The sequence below is a fragment of the Myotis daubentonii genome, chromosome 15 (assembly GCF_963259705.1).
Source record: "Myotis daubentonii chromosome 15, mMyoDau2.1, whole genome shotgun sequence".
In the NCBI taxonomy this organism is placed as follows: Eukaryota; Metazoa; Chordata; class Mammalia; order Chiroptera; family Vespertilionidae; genus Myotis; species Myotis daubentonii.
This window is the reverse complement of record NC_081854.1, coordinates 25198-43708: the sequence shown is the minus strand read 5'-3', so window position 1 is coordinate 43708 and position 18511 is coordinate 25198. Positions and strand designations below refer to the sequence as shown.

Sequence of the window (18511 nt, the reverse complement as noted above, 5' to 3'; positions counted from 1 at the left end):
AAATAGTACAAAGATGGAAAAGATTTGGAGGTTGTGGAAAAGCATCATACCCCTAAAGAAAGGCACCATGATGAGCAGAGCATTCAGCTACGCTGATGTTTTTCCTTGTGATGTGTCTATAAGATAAAAATAAAATGTTTGAGTGTCCCTCAGCTGGCAAGGTCCTGAAAGAACACGATGAGGCCATTCTAGCATGGTCCTTGGAGCTTCTCCCAAGCCACCACGTTAGGGGTTAGGATCTTGGGGAGCGAGGCTGGGAGGAGCAGGGGAAAGTGAGGCGTGAATGAGGAGGAGGGTCCTGCACGTGCTCCCCTCTACTGCGTTGCGTCGCTGCTCCCAGAGTCTCCCCACTGAGAAGATGGGAGCAGGCTCAGCTGGTGTCGGTGACCAAGGGACACACAGACCGAGGGACAGACAGATAATCGATGCCGCAGTGGCATGTAGAGGTGACATCTGGGAACCTGTGGCCACATGCTGGTTCCTTGTATCCTCCTGGAGGTACGTTCTCAGTGGTTTTTGACTCCAGAACCCGGTATTGCATTTCTACACACAGCACCTACTTCATGGTGACTCTGCCCAAGACCCAAGAGCCCTTTGTACATCCATTCACACAGCAGTTGTTTGCAAAGTGATCTCAAAGTTATTCTATGTGGTTATTATGTGTATGAAAAATAAATCCGAGCCAGCAGTCATCTGTTTGATGTATTATACATTTGTATTATACATAGATTTTATTTTAGAAAATGACATTTGTTGTACAAAGTTGCCTTCCTAACTGTAATTGAATGAGCATGGTAAAAAGTTTGTAAGTGTGAATGTTTTACTTGGCAAATGTTTAGCAACTTGGTAAGTATTACTGTGTATTGCTGCCCAAGGAACTGTTGGGGGTCATGTGTTGTCACCAAAGCAGAATGTTTGCTAAATGACTGGTCCCCATTGTCGAGGCAATCTGCCTGGTTTTCCCTTCATTCTATGTTATGAAGCAATACGCAGAAGATAGAAATAGGCTTGTACTGATGGCACAGCTCCCACCTGTTGTGATGATGGAAACAGGCCTGATGTTCAAAGCAATGTTGGAACACTAACAAGGTAAAGCTTCTCATCCCCCTGGCATGGAGGCGGGGGGGGGGGGGTATAATGGTAATCTACCCAGCCAGGGCCGCATTGTCTTTGTAGAAACGGGTCATCCAAATAGCAACACACAGCGCAGCAAGCGAGGCTCAATGAGTGAGTGTTGACCTATGAATGAAGAAGTCCCCTTGATTCCTGTTAAGGCCACCCCCATCACCTGATTGTTTCTCTTTGTCTCCTTGTCCCTTTCTGTCTCAGATCAAGAAGAACAGATTTAAAATAAAACTGGACAGTCTGTGCGCCTCCCGGTTCCCGCCGTCTGTCCGCCCGCGCTGCCGCCGCCGCCGCCGCCGCCATGCCCAAGTGCCCCAAGTGCCAGAAGGAGGTGTACTTTGCGGAGCGGGTGACGTCCCTGGGGAAGGGCTGGCACCGGCCCTGCCTCAAGTGTGAGAAGTGCGGGAAGACCCTGACCTCGGGTGGCCATTCCGAGCATGAAGGCAAGCCCTACTGCAACCACCCCTGCTACCCCGCCATGTTCGGACCCAAAGGCTTTGGTCGAGGTGGCTCTGAGAGTCACACCTTCAAGTAGACCCAGGTTGTGGAGGCCCCACCCCTGTCTGCCCCCTGGACCTGGACTGCTGTCCCTCCAGGCTGATGCCCAGCTGTAACTCCTGGGGCTCCACAGACCCCACGCCCTCCATAAACCGAGCTTTGAAAAATAAAATAAAATAAATAATAATAAAATAAAATAAAATAAAACTGGAAAGTGTGAAATCTGCTCCTATCCTCCCCCCAAAAGGTATCAGATTTTACTGAAAACGCCCAGCACTTGTCTTCTGTAGTCATCGTGAGAATTCCAGTTCATGAACGTTCACAGTATCTCTGTTTAAAACGTGTGTGCACATCTACACCCAAACAGCGGAGCATCGCATCCTGGAGAATTTTCCATTTCTTTCCAAAGGAAGTGAGATGTCTCACACTGGAAATGGAAACAAATGGTAGAGAAAGCTGGGCATGAAGATCAAGGCTAATCATTGCAACCTGGACAAGGTGTATTCAACAAATCAAGGCGTGACTATTCAAACCCGATCCTTCCTGTTTGTGGAGGTTTGGGCATGGGGGACACCAACATTTTTAATGTGAATGAGGACTTGATTGTGCAAAGCTTTCCTTCACCCCCTGAGAGATACTCACCAGAGGTGCTGAGCCACTTGGAACTGTGTGGTCTTCCAATGCGAGGCTGGGGGTGGGGGTTTGCCCCTCCTGACCTGGGCGAGAGGAGTCAGCTGAGACGCAGAGAAAACAATATCCGAACTGGCAGATTTCCCCTGGTCCCGAGGTGCTGTGTCAGGATTGGGTTGATGTGGGAAAAGGCGATTGTGAAGGTGTGGCTCAATGGTTGCTTCTGAGAGTTTCAGGTCACCCACCCAAGCCCTCAGTCGTTGTAGGGAATGAGGTTCCCATTCTTCACATGGAAATGCCATCATTTTTTAAATGACTCCCTTTGTATGAGAGTTCCACATCATAATTCATGCAATTTCCTTTCCCATCTAAAAAGAAACCTACAGAAGCAGGTGGTTTGAAGAATTGGGACTCTGGGATCAGTTCTAAGACAGCTGTGGGGGAATGCTGAAGCACCCAACAGAATAGAGAGGGTGCCCACGTGGCTCAGGGGACATTGTAAAAAGATGTTTCTCTTTAAAAGCAGGTGAGCTGGGAGGTGGTGAGTGGATTTCCCATTTCTTCCACACCCTCCAACGGTGGTGCTTTTGTCTCAGTGCCCAGTGAGTGCCATGAGATCCTGGGTGAGAGGGAAGTGTATGAGAGACCATGAGATACACAAACCTTGGTCCTCCATTTGGACTTGGCTCCCCCTGGTTTGGAAACAGGCCCAGGTCTTTGCACCTGGATTTATTTGCACTATAAACAGAAAGACAGACAGAGACACAAGGGCTCTCGTCGAGGTTCCTGATGAGGAAGTTTCCTAATCGTGTAATGGTCTTGTCAATATGTCCATTCCAAGGGGCCATATGCCCATTCTGAATGACTGTTTTAGAGACGGAAAGACCCAATGTTGTTATTGTACCCATTTTTCTATCATCTATTTGCAAAACGGAGTGAAAAGAAGAAGAGCTAGGACGCCCCCATGTTCTGATTGTGAAAGATGTGTTGTCTGTCATCAGTTCATTTCACACACAGTTAGTGACTTTGTTCTGGATGGAACTGTGCTGGAGTGAGAAAGTTCATGAATGAACAAGCACTGGTTCCTGCTTCTAAAAGTTGCCTTTAGGACGGGCAACGGCCTGTAGCAAGTGCTGCCAAGAGGCCCAGGAGAACATGTGTATTTGTGGTCCAGGTGGCTGGGAAGGGTTTGAAATGGCCACTTGAAAAAGTGAATGGAAGCAATAGCCGGTGTTTGTCAATGCTAGAGCATGAGGTTGCCAGAAGAACTCCTCAGCACTCTCTAGTTAAAGAAGACAGCAAGGAACATATGAGGCAGGGAGGGTGCTCACTCACCTTCAAGGCCACCTCCGTGCAGCGGTGTGCGGTAAATCCCTTGTCAGTGCTGGGAGGGACGTGGTGCAGACCCAGAGCCTTGAGTTCATTCTCTCCCGGGATGGCATGATGGCTGCCCTGACAGCATCGCTGAAATGGTGGGTCTAGTTTTTGGTCACAGTCAAGTGGCTTTAGCTGGAAGGTCAGCACCAGGCCCAGAGGCACAAGGTGTTGTTGGTTGAATGGCCCAGTGAAGCTCTCCTTTGATTCCCAAAGGAAGGAATGATCATGAAATGGTGAGTGAAGCCGTCTGACATTTAAAATACCAACTCTGCCATTTCCGCCCTCTTCCATGTTCTCGGAGCTGTAGGTTCATGTGGCGCCTCACGGGACCCGCACTCATGCCCTTGTCCTCCTGTCGGGCCCCCACGCTTCCCTTGTGGTTGTCAGAGTGTGCTTTTTTTGCTGCTCTTTAGATCTTGTTGTCATTTTCATTTTGTGAATTTTTTTGCCATGGAAGTCTAGAAAACACTGAGATCTTATGTATTTATTGATCTACATATCTATCTTTCCCCTTTTGCCTGTTGCAGCCTTTGAAGAAGATGTTGGAGAGAGCTTGCAAGTTCCATAATGTTTTTAAAAAATATATATGTTATTGATTTTTTACTTAGAGCAGTGGTTCTCAACCTTCTGGCCTTTTAAATACAGTTCCTCATGTTGTGACGCAACCATCAAAATATTTCTGTTGCTACTTCATCACTGTCATGCTGCTACCGTTATGAATGGTCATGTAAACATCTGATATGCAGGATGGTCTTAGGCAACCCCTGTGAAAGGGTTGTTGGAGCGCTAAAGGGGTCGCGACCCACAGGTTGAGAACTGCTGACTTAGAGTAAGGGAGAGGGACAGAGACAGAAAGTCAGAAACAGGGATGAGAGAGAAACATCGATCAGCTATCTCCTGCACACCTCCTACTGGGGATGGGCCCTCAACCAAGGTGCATGCCCCTGAGGGCTCAGCGGTTAGAGTGCTGGCGGGTGTGAGGCTCAGCATGAGGTGAGTGGCTCCTGCAGGATGTGAGTGGCCCCCCCCCCCCCACCCAGGTGTGATGCGGGAGGTGCCACAGTGTCTTGGAGGAGTGGCGGGGCCCAGGTGAGGCTGCTCAGGCTTGGCTCCCCTTTGCTGCTTCGACTGTTATTTCTCAGGCAGGAGCCACAGCCACCCACCCCTCCGTCTGTCCTGTGTCTTGTGTGCTGAGCCTTTTTGTGTGTCCCATTCCCCAGGTGAAGTGAACGTTGTCCTAAAAATGATGTGTTTTAGCTGTAAGCACATGGCCCTGTGACTGGTATTGTGGCCGTGATCCCAGGTCCGGGTGTTTGTGGGGTTTTGCTGTGTCTTCCCCATGGTCTGTGAAATTATTGAAGATGGGGGGGGGGGTGTGCGGAATTCGTTGCTATTTTAAGTTTGGAAGTTTTCAAAGACTACAGACTGAGCCTCTGGGTGTGGAACTTTTCTTGACCTTTCCAAAGGTGTGAAGAAAGAGGAGCACAGCTTTTGAACTTTACATGTTGGCGTGAAACTGTTGTTTAAGTGAAGAATGAACCTGTAGTTTCCCCCCAATTTTTCCTTAGATAAGATATGTCCATGGCGATACCTGGTCTTAGGAGGGGAATGTGATCTTAAGGCTGTCAAGGGGAGCCTGTGGAGCACCCCCAGCTGTCCATGTGCTTGTTTTTTTGCTCGTTTTAAAAATTGTCTAACCTGCCAGGTGTGCTGTTTTTGTAACGATTTTCCCTCTTCCCCATTTTCTAAAATGTTTCTATTCTGATGGTACACAATCCATCCATTGTGTATGCTGAGGAAGATGTCTCCTTAGATCCTTTTTGTCGACATGCCTCGTGAAAGAAGTTGTTTTCGGACCAGGACACACAGTAGGTGACAGATCTCTGGGAACCAGGATGGATTTTTCCCAATTGGAGAGGCGGGCGGACGTCCGTGAGCCTTTGCCGCGGGTCCAGCTTTCAGGAGCGTGTGATGCAGGTGAATAGCAGCATGTGGAGCGCAGCCTGGCCAGCAGGGGGAGCCCAGACCTCGCTGAGGAGGAATGTTTGTGTGTGTCTTTGTGATGGAGAGATGTGCTTGTCGTCCCTGCCCGATGTGAGGGTCCTGAGTGGGCATTGAGGGCAGAGGTGCCCCTTGGTAGCGGGTGTATGAAAGCGGGGGGTGGGGGAATCCCGTGGCTACGTCGTTTTTGTACTGGAACCCGTGTTTTTCCCCGCCGGAACGGCAGAATGAATTCCCGGACGGAAAGTGTTGTAGTGAGTGTGGAGCTGCGTTGAAGACGAAGTGCAGACTTCCAGGTAGGGCGGGTGAAAAGGGTCCGAGTGGGTTCCTTTCCATATGTCCTGTCGAGGGTGCAGATGGTGGTGCCTGCTAGTCCCTGTGCGGGTCCATATTCCCCTTGGAGTTGGTTCATCGAGTAAGTCCTGGGCTCCAAGGGTGACCGTCCCAAGGGCCTCGTGAGGTTGTCCCCCCCCCCGCCCCGCCCCCTTGTTCCCTCTGGGCTTTCTTCTTTTGCACCTGAATGCAGGGCTTCCCTGTCTTTCTTTTGTAAATCCTGACCTTTGTGGGCTATTTGCATTTCGTTTGTGTTACGCAAATGCAAGTGTTGATGCTCCCTGGTGTCATGGAGATGTGAGCACCCCTGGCTTGGTTGTGTTGTGGCCTTGTCCCTTCTCCTAGTGTGTGTGCCTGCCTTTTTTTCATGGACCCCAATTCTCCCAAATGCCTAAGGCTGGCTCTACCTCTCCCTGAAATTGCTGCTTGACTGTGACCGAGTCCCAGCTCAGATGGTGCTAAGGAAAAAAGGTGTGTTGCCATTTGTCATGTTCCCTGAGGCACGCGGCCCCCCTGTCCATTGTGTTGTGCATGTTTTTGCTCTCCCCAGGCAAGTGTGTTGGAACAGAGGCCAGCAGTCCCCAATGTTGTGAAGAGCCGGTTTTGTGGACGGTTTGCTTGTAGCTGGCAATGCAACTGTGTGATGTGTGAGGTGGCAGAGGCTTGGTGTGTGAGTCCCCGAGAAAAACATGGCATTCCCATGTGAAGAATGTGAAGCTCTTTTCCTGGAAGGATGGATGGCGTTGGGGGTGAGGTCCCTCATCCATGTGAGGAGGGAGGGTGGTCTCCCTCCCTCCCTCCCTTCCGCTGTGCCCCTGTGCCTGTGCAGGCTTGATTTGGTGAGCTCATGCCTCCCCAGGTGTTTGAGCATCTTGGGTGAGTACCTCTCATGGGGTGGGTGGTGGATGTAAGCTTTGTGGAATGAATTGGTCGCTGCCATTGGAAAAGCTGGCATCCCCCATGGTCACCCCCCCCTCCCCTCAGGATGTGGTTAGAATCCCAGTATTGAGTCTTGAGCTGGAGTCCGTGATGGCCTGGAAGTGCATTGCAGACTTTGTATTAGGAGGAAGCAGATGGGATGTTTGTGGTCTGTTGATTCCTGGATGTGTTGAATGTGCCGTTTCCAAGTTCGCATGAGTCACTGAGGGAAGTGGTGCGCAGTGGCCTCAGCAACGGACCAGGCCAAAAGCCCCCCATAAGGATGTCCTGAGAGGCCAACCCTTGAATTGCAAAGGAGTTTCTAGTGGTTCGTCATGTCCTCAGGCAATGTGCTCCCCGAGAAAGATGCATTTGCATGTGGATGCAGGCTTTTGTTCTTTTGTGTCTGAACTGAGGTAGCTGTGAAATATCTTTGTCCCTTCGAAGTTTTGTTTGTCTGTCCCCCTGGCTCGGAGCAGAACTCCCTGTATTGTGATTGTGTGAATGGTTAAGCCTGAAGTGTCCTGCAGCCACCTCACTGTATTTATTCATTTCTTTGCCGAAGCCCAGAGGTTTTGTCCACTTTGCTTTGTCCCTCCTACCCCACCTCTCAGGCATGCCTGGATTTGAAGTCATGCACTGAGCTGTCCTCCTGTGATTTTCAATGTCTAAAACAAGGTCCTTAGAAAGGAGAGAGCAAGGGCAGCATCGGGGTGCAAAGTAGTTGAGACGAGTTGTCAGGATTTGGAAGGAGGAAGTGCCTGTGGGTATTTGAAAGGGTCCTAATGTTGCTGGCAGGGAGGGAGGGAGGGAGGGAGGGAGGGAGGGAGGGAGGCAGGAAGGGGCGGAGGAGGTTTATGTAGGACCAAGGTAAGGTTTGTGGTGCAGAAGGTATGTGTTTGGGGCGTGATTGTGTATTTGGACCCGCTGAGTCCTCTTGTTGGATCCGCAGACAGAGGGTCACTTTGCTTCCAACACCCCTTGTCCCTGAGTGTTCCTTGTTTATGTGCTTGAGATGTGTCCCTGGTTTTGTTGTGGTTGTGTGTTTTTCATCGTCCTTGTATGTATTTATAGCAGAACGGTCCTCTGAGATAGGTTTTGTGGTCAGATTGTTTCGTGGAGTGTGTGGTTTGTGTTTGTCTGTTGATCCAGTTTTCATTGTCACGCATCTGGGAACCCTAAGGCGTTCCTTTATGTTGTGAGGGTAGAGGCGCTGTGGTGGTGGAGGTGAGAGGCGGGCTGTGTTTGAAGGAGTTGTCCCGTGTGCTCCCGAGGCCAAGCGGTGGTAGTCCGTGAGATGAGAAGGTCGGTGAGGCGAGCAGTGAGGCGGATGTCAGTGTAAGTGGGAGCATGGAAGTGGTAGGGCCTGGTGGTGCGACCTGAGGTGTGGTCGGGGGCTCAGTGAGTGGGCTATGAGGGGAGCTCGGTCCGTTTTCAGGTCCAGCCAGGCTGAGTGTGATGAGCCAGTGAGAGGTGCTGGCCAAGTGTTTTCTTTTGAAGTGTGGTCCATGTCCTTTCCATTGGAAGTAGTTGATTGTTCTGTGGGATGGTCCGTCTGGCAGGCAGTGGCAAGTTTGCCCATGTTTGGTGATGCTGTAAGTGAGACAGGCAGCTGTTGTGTGAAGGTGTCATGTTTCTTACTGCATTTTGGATGGTAAGTGTTTTGTATTTTGGGGGAAGGAAGTGAGTCACATACACGTGTGTGGTTTTGTTGTGCACCCACTGTTGCATCCAGTTGAGCAGAAGGCAGCCATTTCCCAAAGCCAAACAGAAGAGGACATTTTGGACATTTGGCCAAGAAATGTGTCTGCAAGGTGTTGTTCCCTGCCAGCGCTGGGGGTTTCTTAGGGCCAAAGCTCGATGGATCGGTGGATGGGCCATTGTTGAGGTGATGAGGGTGGAGGTTTGTGAATGTTCGCTGGTATGGAAATGTGGGTGTGGATGTAGAAAGGGCAGGCGATGGTGCTGTGTGGTTGGGATTTGTCTATGTTTGGATGATATTAGGTTTGCAATGGGGAGGAAGGGTGAGGTTTTGTGTTTGGTGCGGGAGCCGGCTGTTCTCTCGGGCTTCGTTTCCGTGGAGGTGTGTGTGCAGAGGATCCAGCGCTCGCCTGTGTTCTATCGGCGGACGGAGCTTGTCCACTGGCCCGAGGTGCGTGTGGGCTGGTAGAGCCGGCTGAGTGTGGTGCGTGCCTGTGATGCGTGATTGCAGGGACGTCTGTGAGGAGCAAAGGAAGGTACGACTGTTGGTTGTTGAGTGATGTCAGGAAGCCGAAGGTCTTGTCGTGTGTTGCAAGGACAGGTGGTCTGTGTGTCCCAGGGCCGGCGAACGGTAGCTTGTGGTCCACTTGGGAGTAGGGTGTCATCAGCGGTGTCCGTTTCAGTGTGAGCAGAGATGAAGAAGGGCAAGCGTCGTGGGGCAAGTGAGATGCGACTGGCTAGGAGTGAGGAGGCGTGTGCCCCAGCCGCTGAAGCCGTTTGGCAGCAGCAGGCGATGCCTTGTGTTGTTTGTGAGGTTGAGAGGCCGTGTCCGCTGAGCGTGCAGGTTGTGTTTCAGGATCCCAGCGGCTCAGTGTCCCAATGAGGGAAGGGAGGTTCTGTGAGGCGTTTCTTGTCCCCAAGGTTGAGGGATAACTGCAGTTTGGCTCGATGGAGCCATGGAGTTGGTCCCCTTACCCTTAGAAGTGGCTTTTGAGCGGATTTCCGTGTGGGCAGTCGTTTTGCTGCAGGGCACTGTTGAGTTTGGGTGAGCCCTTTGGAATGTGTGTCCTCCGGGCATGCGCGAAGAATTCTCCGCCCCGCCAAGTTCCCCGTTGGAAATCCCGCCCAAAGGGCTTTAAAAACCGTCGCCTGCCCTGCCTGGTTTTTGTAGGCATTGCGGCTGAGCCACGCGTTGTGGGGCTGATGGAATGGATGTGGAATGCCTGAGCCGTGTGTGTCATCGTGCGTTCTTCGTGGGGCAGGGGACTCCCCCGCTGTCGGACTCCCCCGCTGTCGGACTCCCCCACTGTCGGCTGAGGTAAGTGGTGGAGTTGTGTGTTGATGTTGTTGTTCCGTTGGTGTGGGAGTGGGCGCATGTGTTGTTTTTGGGTGCTTCCTTGTGCACGCGGTGGCGTTTTTGGAGTGTGGTTTGCGTGGGTGGTGAGGGAGAGGTGTGTTTGGACGTGCGTATGTTGCGGAGCATGTAGGTGGTCGGTGCGTGCCGTGTTGGTGTCCTCGTGTGTTTCTGAGCTGACCGGGATGTTGTTTGGCATGGGAGTGTGTTGCCATGGGTCTTCCATTGTGCGTGTGCAAGTGTCCTTCACGTATTAGAATTGTAAGAGTGTGTGATGTTCGTTTTCTAAAAGGTCTTTCAGAGTTTTCCCCCCCGCCCCCCCAGTTTTCCGTCCTTCTGTTCCTTCATCTCTGCCTGTGCTTCGAAGATGTTCCGAGCGAGAAGGTTGAGGGAAGGCCGATGTCCCCCTGGCTGTTGGGTGTGATGGAAGAGTCCAGGTGGGTGCCGTGGTAGCGTCCTTGGTGAAATAGGTTTTGATGAGGGAGGGAGGGAGGGAGGGAGGGAGGGAGGGAGGGAGGGAGGGGAGCAGAGAAAGAAAGATGGATGTGAGAGTGTTTTATTGTCATTGTGAATTTTCTAGACTTGTGTTGAGTGTTGCATGTGTTTGTTTTGAATAGTTGTAGGTGGAAGCCGTTTGTCCGATGCAGGTCATGACTGTTTGCGTGAGTGTGTGTGGGGTCCTCGTGACATGGTGGGTTTTGGAAAGCTGGGTGTCGGTTCGTTTGTGCCGTGATCCTTGGTGATGCGGCATTTGGATGGTCGTCCTGTGGTCCCATTGTTTGCACAGGACTTGTGTTGGCAGTTGTTGGAGGGAGCTGTGGCGGAGCGCTGGAGGGGGCGGTGAGTTGTGCCAGCCCTGTGGTGGGTGTGTAGGGTCCCAGGACCCCCGGTGTATCCGACGGAAGAGGCGACAGCCCCCAAGTCAAGCGCGGAGACCAGAACTTGATGCAAAAGCAAGAGGTTTCTTTTATTACAAGCGCGGCGCAGGGACTCGGAGTCAGACAGGCAGCAACCCGAGGGAAGTGCTGGCTGGCTGGAGTCCTTAGCAAGGGCAAAGCATGAGCTTATAAAGGCAAAAACCACACGCAAGTGGCCTGGAAAGCAGGAATTTGGTTTAACAATCAACTCATAATTCATTTCTCACAAGGACAGCCTGTGTTTGTAGTCGACTCATTTCCCAAGGACAGTAGGAATCCGGGTTATCAGTTAACTCATAACTTATCTCTTACAAGGACAGGCTTGTTTTCGTAGCTGACTCACTTCCCTGGGGGGCTCGGGTGGTCTGTCTTTACATTAACCGATCCCGGGAGGAGATAACATAACTTTGCTGTGACTAAACCTAAGTACCAGGGTTTACGGAGAAGGTCAGCTGGAACACAGGAGGAGGGGGAGGCTTTCCTCTCAACCTTGTATTTGCTGGAAGATTTAGTTAAGGAGGGGGAGTGGAGGTTTCAGCGGCCTTGGTCCTTTCAGGTGCTGTGCATGCGTGTGAGGGTCTCCCCCCCATCCCCCCCCAACAATGTGCGTGGTGTGGTTTGGGTTCCTTCCCAGTATGTGTGGTGAAGGCAGGTGTAGAAATGTTTGTTGCTTTTTTTTTTAGGGGAAGTCATTTATGGAAGGCGGACGTTCCGGTTTGGCCATCTCTGCGAGGTCGTTGTTGTTTGGAGCTTCCCTGGGCAGTTTCCCAGCGTGTCCTTGGGCAGACGTCTTTCTGCCGTGAAGAGGGAAGAAGGTGTTGTGCTTGAGAAGGGTGATCATGGGTTGAAGTGACAGGAGGTGCAGAGAGGAGGAGCGTTTGCTGAGAAGGCCAGGCCGCCTGTGCGAGAATAAGGCTGCCGCCTCCGATGAGGTCTTAAAGGGCAAGCGAGGATTTCTTGAGCTGGCCAGCGACTACCGTGACAGCACCCTGCCGAAGCAGGCCGAAGTGTAGTGCCAAGTACAGCAGTTATAGTTGACTATTAAATTGTGTTCTGGCCCAGAGAAACATGTGTCTTTCAATTTCTGTGGCCTTAGTATGGAGGAAAGTGTGTGCATATCTACTTTTTGCAGTTCTTTGTCTTCCAAATTTGGGATGAGATTTCCAGGGCTTTGGAGAAAGAAGGGTTGTGTGCTGGGAAGGGGCTCTGAGACCGTATGTGAAGGCCTGGCCTGATGTGAGTCCCTTGCTATGTATGTGTTCTAGGAACCTACAGCACAGCATGACCTGTCTGGCCAAAGCACTGGATATGCAGCAGAGCCCAGCCTGTGTGGCAGGATGTTTCTGAGCGAGTCTCTGAAAGAGTGACAGGTGAGCTCATGAGGATGTGTTTTGTGTTTTTGCGAGAAAGGTTGTTTCCTGTCGTGTTCTTGAGTGATTCCCATTCCGTGTTTGTGTGTGTGGATGCGCCTGTGTCGCATGTTGAGTCTTGAAAGCATTGCTGTTCCTTTTTGTAGGTGAAAAGGACTCTGTTACGTGTTTTTCTTGGATGGCTCATAGCTTGAGGTTTGTGTGCTTTGCGTGTGGTATCGAATCACATGTGTGTGTGGCGTGTTGTAGGGGATGGAGAAGCTGGGGCATGGAGGACCATGGAGTCCTCCCAAGTTTTGACCCATGCAGTGAAAGTCAGGCATTCTGGAGGCTGGCTTTGTGTTTGTTGATTTGGGACAGGTAGATAGGATTCGTGTGTGTGTGTGTGTGTGTGTGTGTGTGTGTGTGTGTGTGTGTGTGATTTTTCATGTGTTGGTCCTGATGTTGTGTGAGATGGTGAAGTAATTTAGTATTTGTAAAGAGGATTGGAATGTTGTGCTTGGATCCCTTTGGTTCTTGTGTGTTTAGCTGGTTCATGAGGAAGATGGTGTGTGCTTTCATCTTTGGCGAGTGTGGTCCAGCCTAAGAGTGTGTCGTCCACCTCCTGGGTGAGCGTGGTTTTTTTTTTTTTATCGCTGGAAGGTTGTGTGTTCCTGTGTGTTAGGCGTCGTTGGTGTTTTCTGTTGTTTGATTCCTGGGTTATGACAAGTCTAGTCCGTGGGTGGTGTTTGGAAGTGACAGGAAGAATATATGTTGTGTGGCACGCCCATGTGTAAGAAAGCGTTGTGTGGATATGCTGTCTTTTCAGTGTAGCCTCCGTGTCCCTGTGTTGCCTGTGAGTCCTGGGTCTACTGCCGCGGATGCAGGGTGACTTGTGAGAGGAGTGGTCGGCCTGTTTCCTTTGGTCGTCGTTTGGAAGCAGAGGTCAGTGTCTGACATGTGGTGTCTATCTGGGTCATCCCAAAGGATTTTTTCACGTAGGTTGTTGGAAAAGGACAAGTATGTCGTGAATATGGTGTTGGACCAGGGGGTTGTGAAAGGCTGTCTTGTTCTGCAGGGGTTTCTGTCACGTGGGGCAGGAGGGCCACGGAGTTTTGGATGGGCCGTGAAGGTTCCAGGACAGTGCAGGATGGGAGGCCTTTGGGTGAAGGAGTCTTGGGTAGGGCCCTTGCATGTCAGGGCGTGCCGGGGTCCAACCCCAGCAGGTCCAGGGGTCCCCAAAGGTGTGGACGGAGTCGGCGAAGAAGGAAGGACACGGAGACAGCGTTCAGTTGATCAGCAGCCTAGCCAGGATCTCCAGCCAAGTTCTGGTCTGGATCTCCAGAGAGGTTCTGCTTAGGATCTCTAGCCAGGTTCTGTACAGGTTCTCCAGCCAGGTTCAGTCACCAGGTTCTAGTCAGGTTCTCTTGCCAATTTCTGTAGTCAGGTTCAGTCCAGGATCTTTTGCCATGTTCTCTCCAGTGAAGTTCTTCTGTCTGTAGGTTTTGTGTAGGTTCTGTCTTCTGAGTTCTCTTCTAAGGTCTGTCTCTTTCTGTCTTGTTACATCTGTATTTATACCAGTTGATTCAATCCCATCCATCTCTATTCCAAAGGTTAGGGCGTTTCTTATCTCCATTCCAGGGAGTAAAGATTATGTAGCTTAAGCATGATTGTTCGTAGTTAAAGTGATTAATTACCCGCCTGGCACTTAGTTAAGGGGTTTTATTCCCTCCCTAACTTCAGGGGAAAATCCCTACCTGGGGAAACAACCTTTCTCAGAGGTGACCTTGGTTAAAACACATAGTGCAAGAAGGTGAGCAAACATATTAAGAAAAGTATGCCATATATGCCAGTTCCCTTGAAACAGCAAGCATGGACCGGCTCCCGGCAAGGGCGTCCTTGTTTGTTGTCGCGTGGTGGGTGGTGTTTGTGTGAAGGAGTCCCATGTTGGAGTGAGAGCAAGTGTGTGACAAAGGGAGGGCCAGGCCACGTGAAGAGTGGTGTTTGTGCTTGGAGCTAGGGGAGCCTCGTCAGACCATTTGTCTTGGTTGTGTTAGAAATGTGTATTTTCTCCTTGTCATCATGGCATTTATTTGTGAATTTTTCTGGCGGAGTGGGCTATCCACATGGGTTTCTTGTTTGTTAATTATTTTTAGTATCTGTCTTCTTTATTTAAGAAGAGAAAGTGTGTTTTTGAGTCCCCTAAAAGCTGTCCATGTCTATTTTTAGCATAGTACTCCTTTTCTTGTGCTGTGTCTCTTGAGTGGTGCATGTGTGCCCTCCTTCTGTGGTATGTGAACGGTCTGCTGTCCGCGGCCGGTTCCTTGTGAAAGCTGGAGCGGTGGTTGAGTTCCCATGTTTTTGGGGGGTGTGTGTGTGTGTGATGGATCGCGTTGATCCCGTTTTTAAAGTGTCTGGGTATGTGTGTTGCATGGATGTCCCTGAATGAAAGACTGTGTAACGATGTGGATGTCCTTTTTCAGATGGCCTTATTTTGTGGTGTTTTTTTTTTTGCCATTCATCCGTGCACAGCGTTTCTCAAAATGTACAGTGTGCTTCCTAAGGCAGTGGTATCCATGAGCACTCTATGGAGCTTTTGCAGAATGACTTTGAAAGGGGAATGTCCATGGAAAAGCAGGGAGGGTGAGAGGCTGAATGGCATTTTCTGATGTTGATTTCTATCATGGCAGGTTTTTCCATGACAGTGGATTTTCTGTATCGTTTGACAGAGAGGAACGGAGAGGGAGAGGCACGGGATGCAGAGGTGGAACCATGGATCCTCTGCTTTCTTCACAGCTTGAAGTGGCGATGGCTGTGCCTACCTGAGAGGTACTCATGATTGGTTGTTATGGAACCTGGGGCATTTCACGGTGCAGGCGGATGCTCTGTCCAGTGATCCAAAGCGGTTTGTGGCCATGGCCGTGTTTGCCGTGGTATGGGGATGTTCCTGATCTTGAGTGATTGAGTGAGGAGGTCCCTGTGTGTTGCTTTTGGGAATTGTCTGTTAGCCAAGGATGGATGAGCTTTTTTGTTGTAGAATTGTGCAGTTGAGAGACCCGGAGAGAATGAACAATGGTATGACGGATGTGTGTGCAGTGGAGTGAGTCTTTTATGGTTGATGGTCTGAAGATGTGTCTTCTGTGTCCAGCCTTTCTCCTTGTTGACATGAGTGGTGCGTGGACTGAATTGTCTTGTCTTTTAAACGGGTGTGGTGCACGCCCCATGGTGTAGGTGTGATCTTTGTGCCTATTTGTGTGCTGTAGGAGAGGCAGCTAGATCCTCCCTAGGTGTGGTTTTATTGCATGGACTTGTTTTTGTTTCTCTGTTGTCGTTTTGTTGTGCCGTTAACGTGCATGGGAAGCCATCTTCTTGAGCTTTGGAAGAAAAGATAGATGCTTGTACAATAGGTGCAGTTGTGTCTATTTTAAAGAATGGTTATGTTTTCACGTGAAAAAGTATTATTTAAAGGATATATTCTTGATTGAAAGTGTTCTGGTGGTATGACATGTGGATTAGAGGGAAAGATTGTGGACGAGGAGGAGGAGGAGGAGGAGGAGGAGGAGGAGGAGGAGGAGGAGGAGTAAGCAGGTGAGTGCCCTGAATGTGTGGGTTCGGGGTGTGAGTAGGTTGTATTGTCTAGCAACGTATGTGAGCAGTGCCTTCTATATATTGTTTGTGTTTGATTTCATGTATTTTGAGCCTGCCATGCGTCTTTTTTTTAGGGGTGCCTGCCTGCTGTTCCCATGTCTGTCTTCCATTGTTCCAATTTGTGTTATGGCTAGTCATGGGAGTGTGTGTGTGTGTGTGTGTGTGTGTGTGTGTGTGTGTCTGTGCGCGCACGTGTGTGTGTGTGTGTGTGTGCGTGTGTGCTTGTGTGTGCTCCAGCATCTGTTGGTTGTATGTTCCGTGGCATCTTGTAGGATTGGAGTGTTTTGGTCCTGTTTTTGGTTGTGCATGTTAGTGTTGGAGAGCGTGATGTCAGAGCCACGCATTGCACTGCATAGAGCGTCTGTCTGTGCCCTTGTTCCTGGTGATAGCCAGCTGCAGGGAAGCTTGTGTATGGAGGTCTGATGATGGCCAGGTAAGGGCAGAGTGTTTGTTTCTGTCCTCTTGCAGAAAACATGGATGTAGAAGAGCGCATGTCTGTGTTGCCTGGGTTCCTTTTTTGTGGATGCTCCTTGAAGGTTTTGGACGTGTCGCCACTGTGAGAGGTTGACTTAGAAGAGCTATGGATTGCATGAATGTGTCCCAGAATGCCCATTGTTGGAAAGGTCATGGTTTGGCGACCCTGCGTGATGGTTGTCTCTGTGACTTGAGAGGGACATGCCCTGGTTGGGTGTAGAATCTCCCAGAAGATGTAGGAAGGAAGATGTGTAAGGCCTGAGTAGGAAACCATTTTTGGCAGATGGGTGGCAGGGATGGGGGCTGTTGCCCCTGTCAGGGAAACCGTGCTGAGACTGACATGTGGGTCTGTAAGTTTGTGTTTTCCCAGAAACGGTTTCCTAGTTGTGAAAAGACATCGTTCTTGGAACGAGTTCAGGGTAGGCAGCCCTGTCGTGTGCCATGTCATTGTCTTAGGTGAAGTGTGTTTCCCAGGGGTCGCCCTTTTGCAGAAGAGGTCCTTGTGGTACCCAGGATGTGCAGCAGGGTTCAGTGTTGTTGTCCATGTTGGAGTTCATGGTAGTGATATTTGATAACTTGTAGGGGTATAGAGCAGGCTATTGTGTTTGGGGTATCCTTGAGGTCTGTATGTCTTTGGAGCCTCCTGAACTCCGTGTCGGGTGGGTGGGTGTGTGGGTCGGTCGGTGGGTTGGTGGGTGGGAGGGAGTGTGGTCGGGTTGCTGCCCTGGGTAGGGGTAAGGAATGGGTCTTCTGTGGAGTAAGTGCTGTTCACATGCTGTGTATGTATGGATTTCACTAATAGACGTTTCTGTTTTCTAGGTGCGTGTGCCTTTCCTGGTGGCCATGTGCAGACGACCGAGGTTGTTGTGATGGAGGGACCGGTGCCTCGTTTTGGAGGGGCCCGTGCTCCTGCCGTCACCTGGCTAGCCTGGAGTGATGTTTTGTGCTTGTGATGCCACAGTGTCCCCTCATGGTGTGGCTTCCTTGAGAACGAAGCTGTGACCGTGTGTGCTCTGTATCGTCTGTCTGTGTAGCTTGTGCTTGTGGGGAGCTGACATGTGTCCCAGAGGACCTGTGAGCACAGTGTCGATTGTGAGTGAATTGTGTCCTTTCTTATGTTTTCAGTGAGCACATGAGCGTATACACACACATACACACCTACCCATATACAGTGTATTGGTTGGGTGGGTTGTCAAGATCATTGTTTTACTTCAAGGATGGGAGAGAGATGTAGAAGACAGGGACCGGGAGACTATTGTGTGGCGCCCATGGAGTTGTGTGTTTATAGCATTTCTTTGTAAGTGTGGGTCTTGAGTCCGAATGGAGGGGTTGGTTGGCTCCTCTATGTGTGTTGCTGTTTATGAGACTTGGAGTTGCAAGCAGTACACTTTCCCCTGCACTGCATCTCCCATGAGGTGCTCCATGGTGTGTCCCCATCAGCCATTTTTCAGTTGTGCTTCATGCACCTCATTTCATGTTGTGCCTCAGCTGGATCAGGTTGAATGTATGTTTGCATTCCGAAGCATCCATACATCCATAACCCTGTGTGAAGGTGGGCCACATTCTTTCAAGTCCTTGAATGTGTCATTGCCCTCCTCTGCATGTTTCTTGGAAATCCAGAACGGAGGGGAAGGCTGCGTGGAGTCACTCATGGATGATCTCAAGGTGGCTGGCATGGTTTGTTGGAAGCAGTGGACACGTATGGCATGCACAGCCTCCTTCTGTGTGTCCCACCAGCTGCCCCCTCCCGCACCTAGTTTGGTCCATAGTGTTGTTCTCCCCTGCCCCTGTTTCCATAGAAGTTGCAGGGAGGTATTTGTGCACACCCCTATTGTGTCAACGGTGGGTCAGCATTCACAGGGGGAGCAGGATATTACCTGTGCTTCATGGTGGCATGAATTTCCGTGAAAGTGGCACCCCCCGCACTGTGTCAACTGAACCGAACTGAACTGGCTTGTAAAAGTTGTGGAGCACACACCTGCTCATGCTTCTTACTGTGGATCCATGAATGCATTGTACATTCTGGTGTTCAAATCCCACTTGGCCCAGTTCTTCACTGCAATTTGTCACTCACCTGGGCCTCACATGATCATTTCTTTATGTGTTCAACACTTGTACACCCCGCCTCCCTGCCCGTGCCCCCCACTGTAGCGTGTTTTGTGTCAACACATGCTTGCTGTAGTTCC

General features: G+C 50.5%; 1 protein-coding gene and 1 long non-coding RNA gene across 3 annotated transcripts; both read left to right on the top strand.

Moving 5' to 3' along the window:
* Positions 1-1376: 1376 nt before the first annotated feature.
* Positions 1377-1787, top strand: LOC132216292 (cysteine-rich protein 1-like). Its single transcript, XM_059665457.1, has one exon. It carries the CDS (start codon positions 1427-1429, stop codon positions 1658-1660), a length of 234 nt encoding a protein of 77 aa, XP_059521440.1. The 5' UTR covers positions 1377-1426; the 3' UTR covers positions 1661-1787.
* Positions 1788-11542: 9755 nt separating this feature from the next.
* LOC132216291 (uncharacterized) lies at positions 11543-17761 on the top strand. 2 transcript variants are annotated; one of them, XR_009448729.1, is made up of 4 exons: positions 11543-11671; positions 12130-12224; positions 14894-15032; positions 17145-17761. It is a non-coding gene; the product is annotated as an uncharacterized LOC132216291 (long non-coding RNA). The 2 variants fall into 2 exon arrangements; XR_009448728.1 differs by lacking the exon at positions 11543-11671 and having other exon boundaries at positions 11973-12224; positions 14933-15032.
* Positions 17762-18511: the final 750 nt, after the last annotated feature.

Coding starts and splice junctions, on each gene's coding strand:
- LOC132216292 (XM_059665457.1), top strand. CDS start 1,427: ATGCCCAAGTGCCCCAAGTGCCAGAAGGAGGTGTACTTTGCGGAGCGG.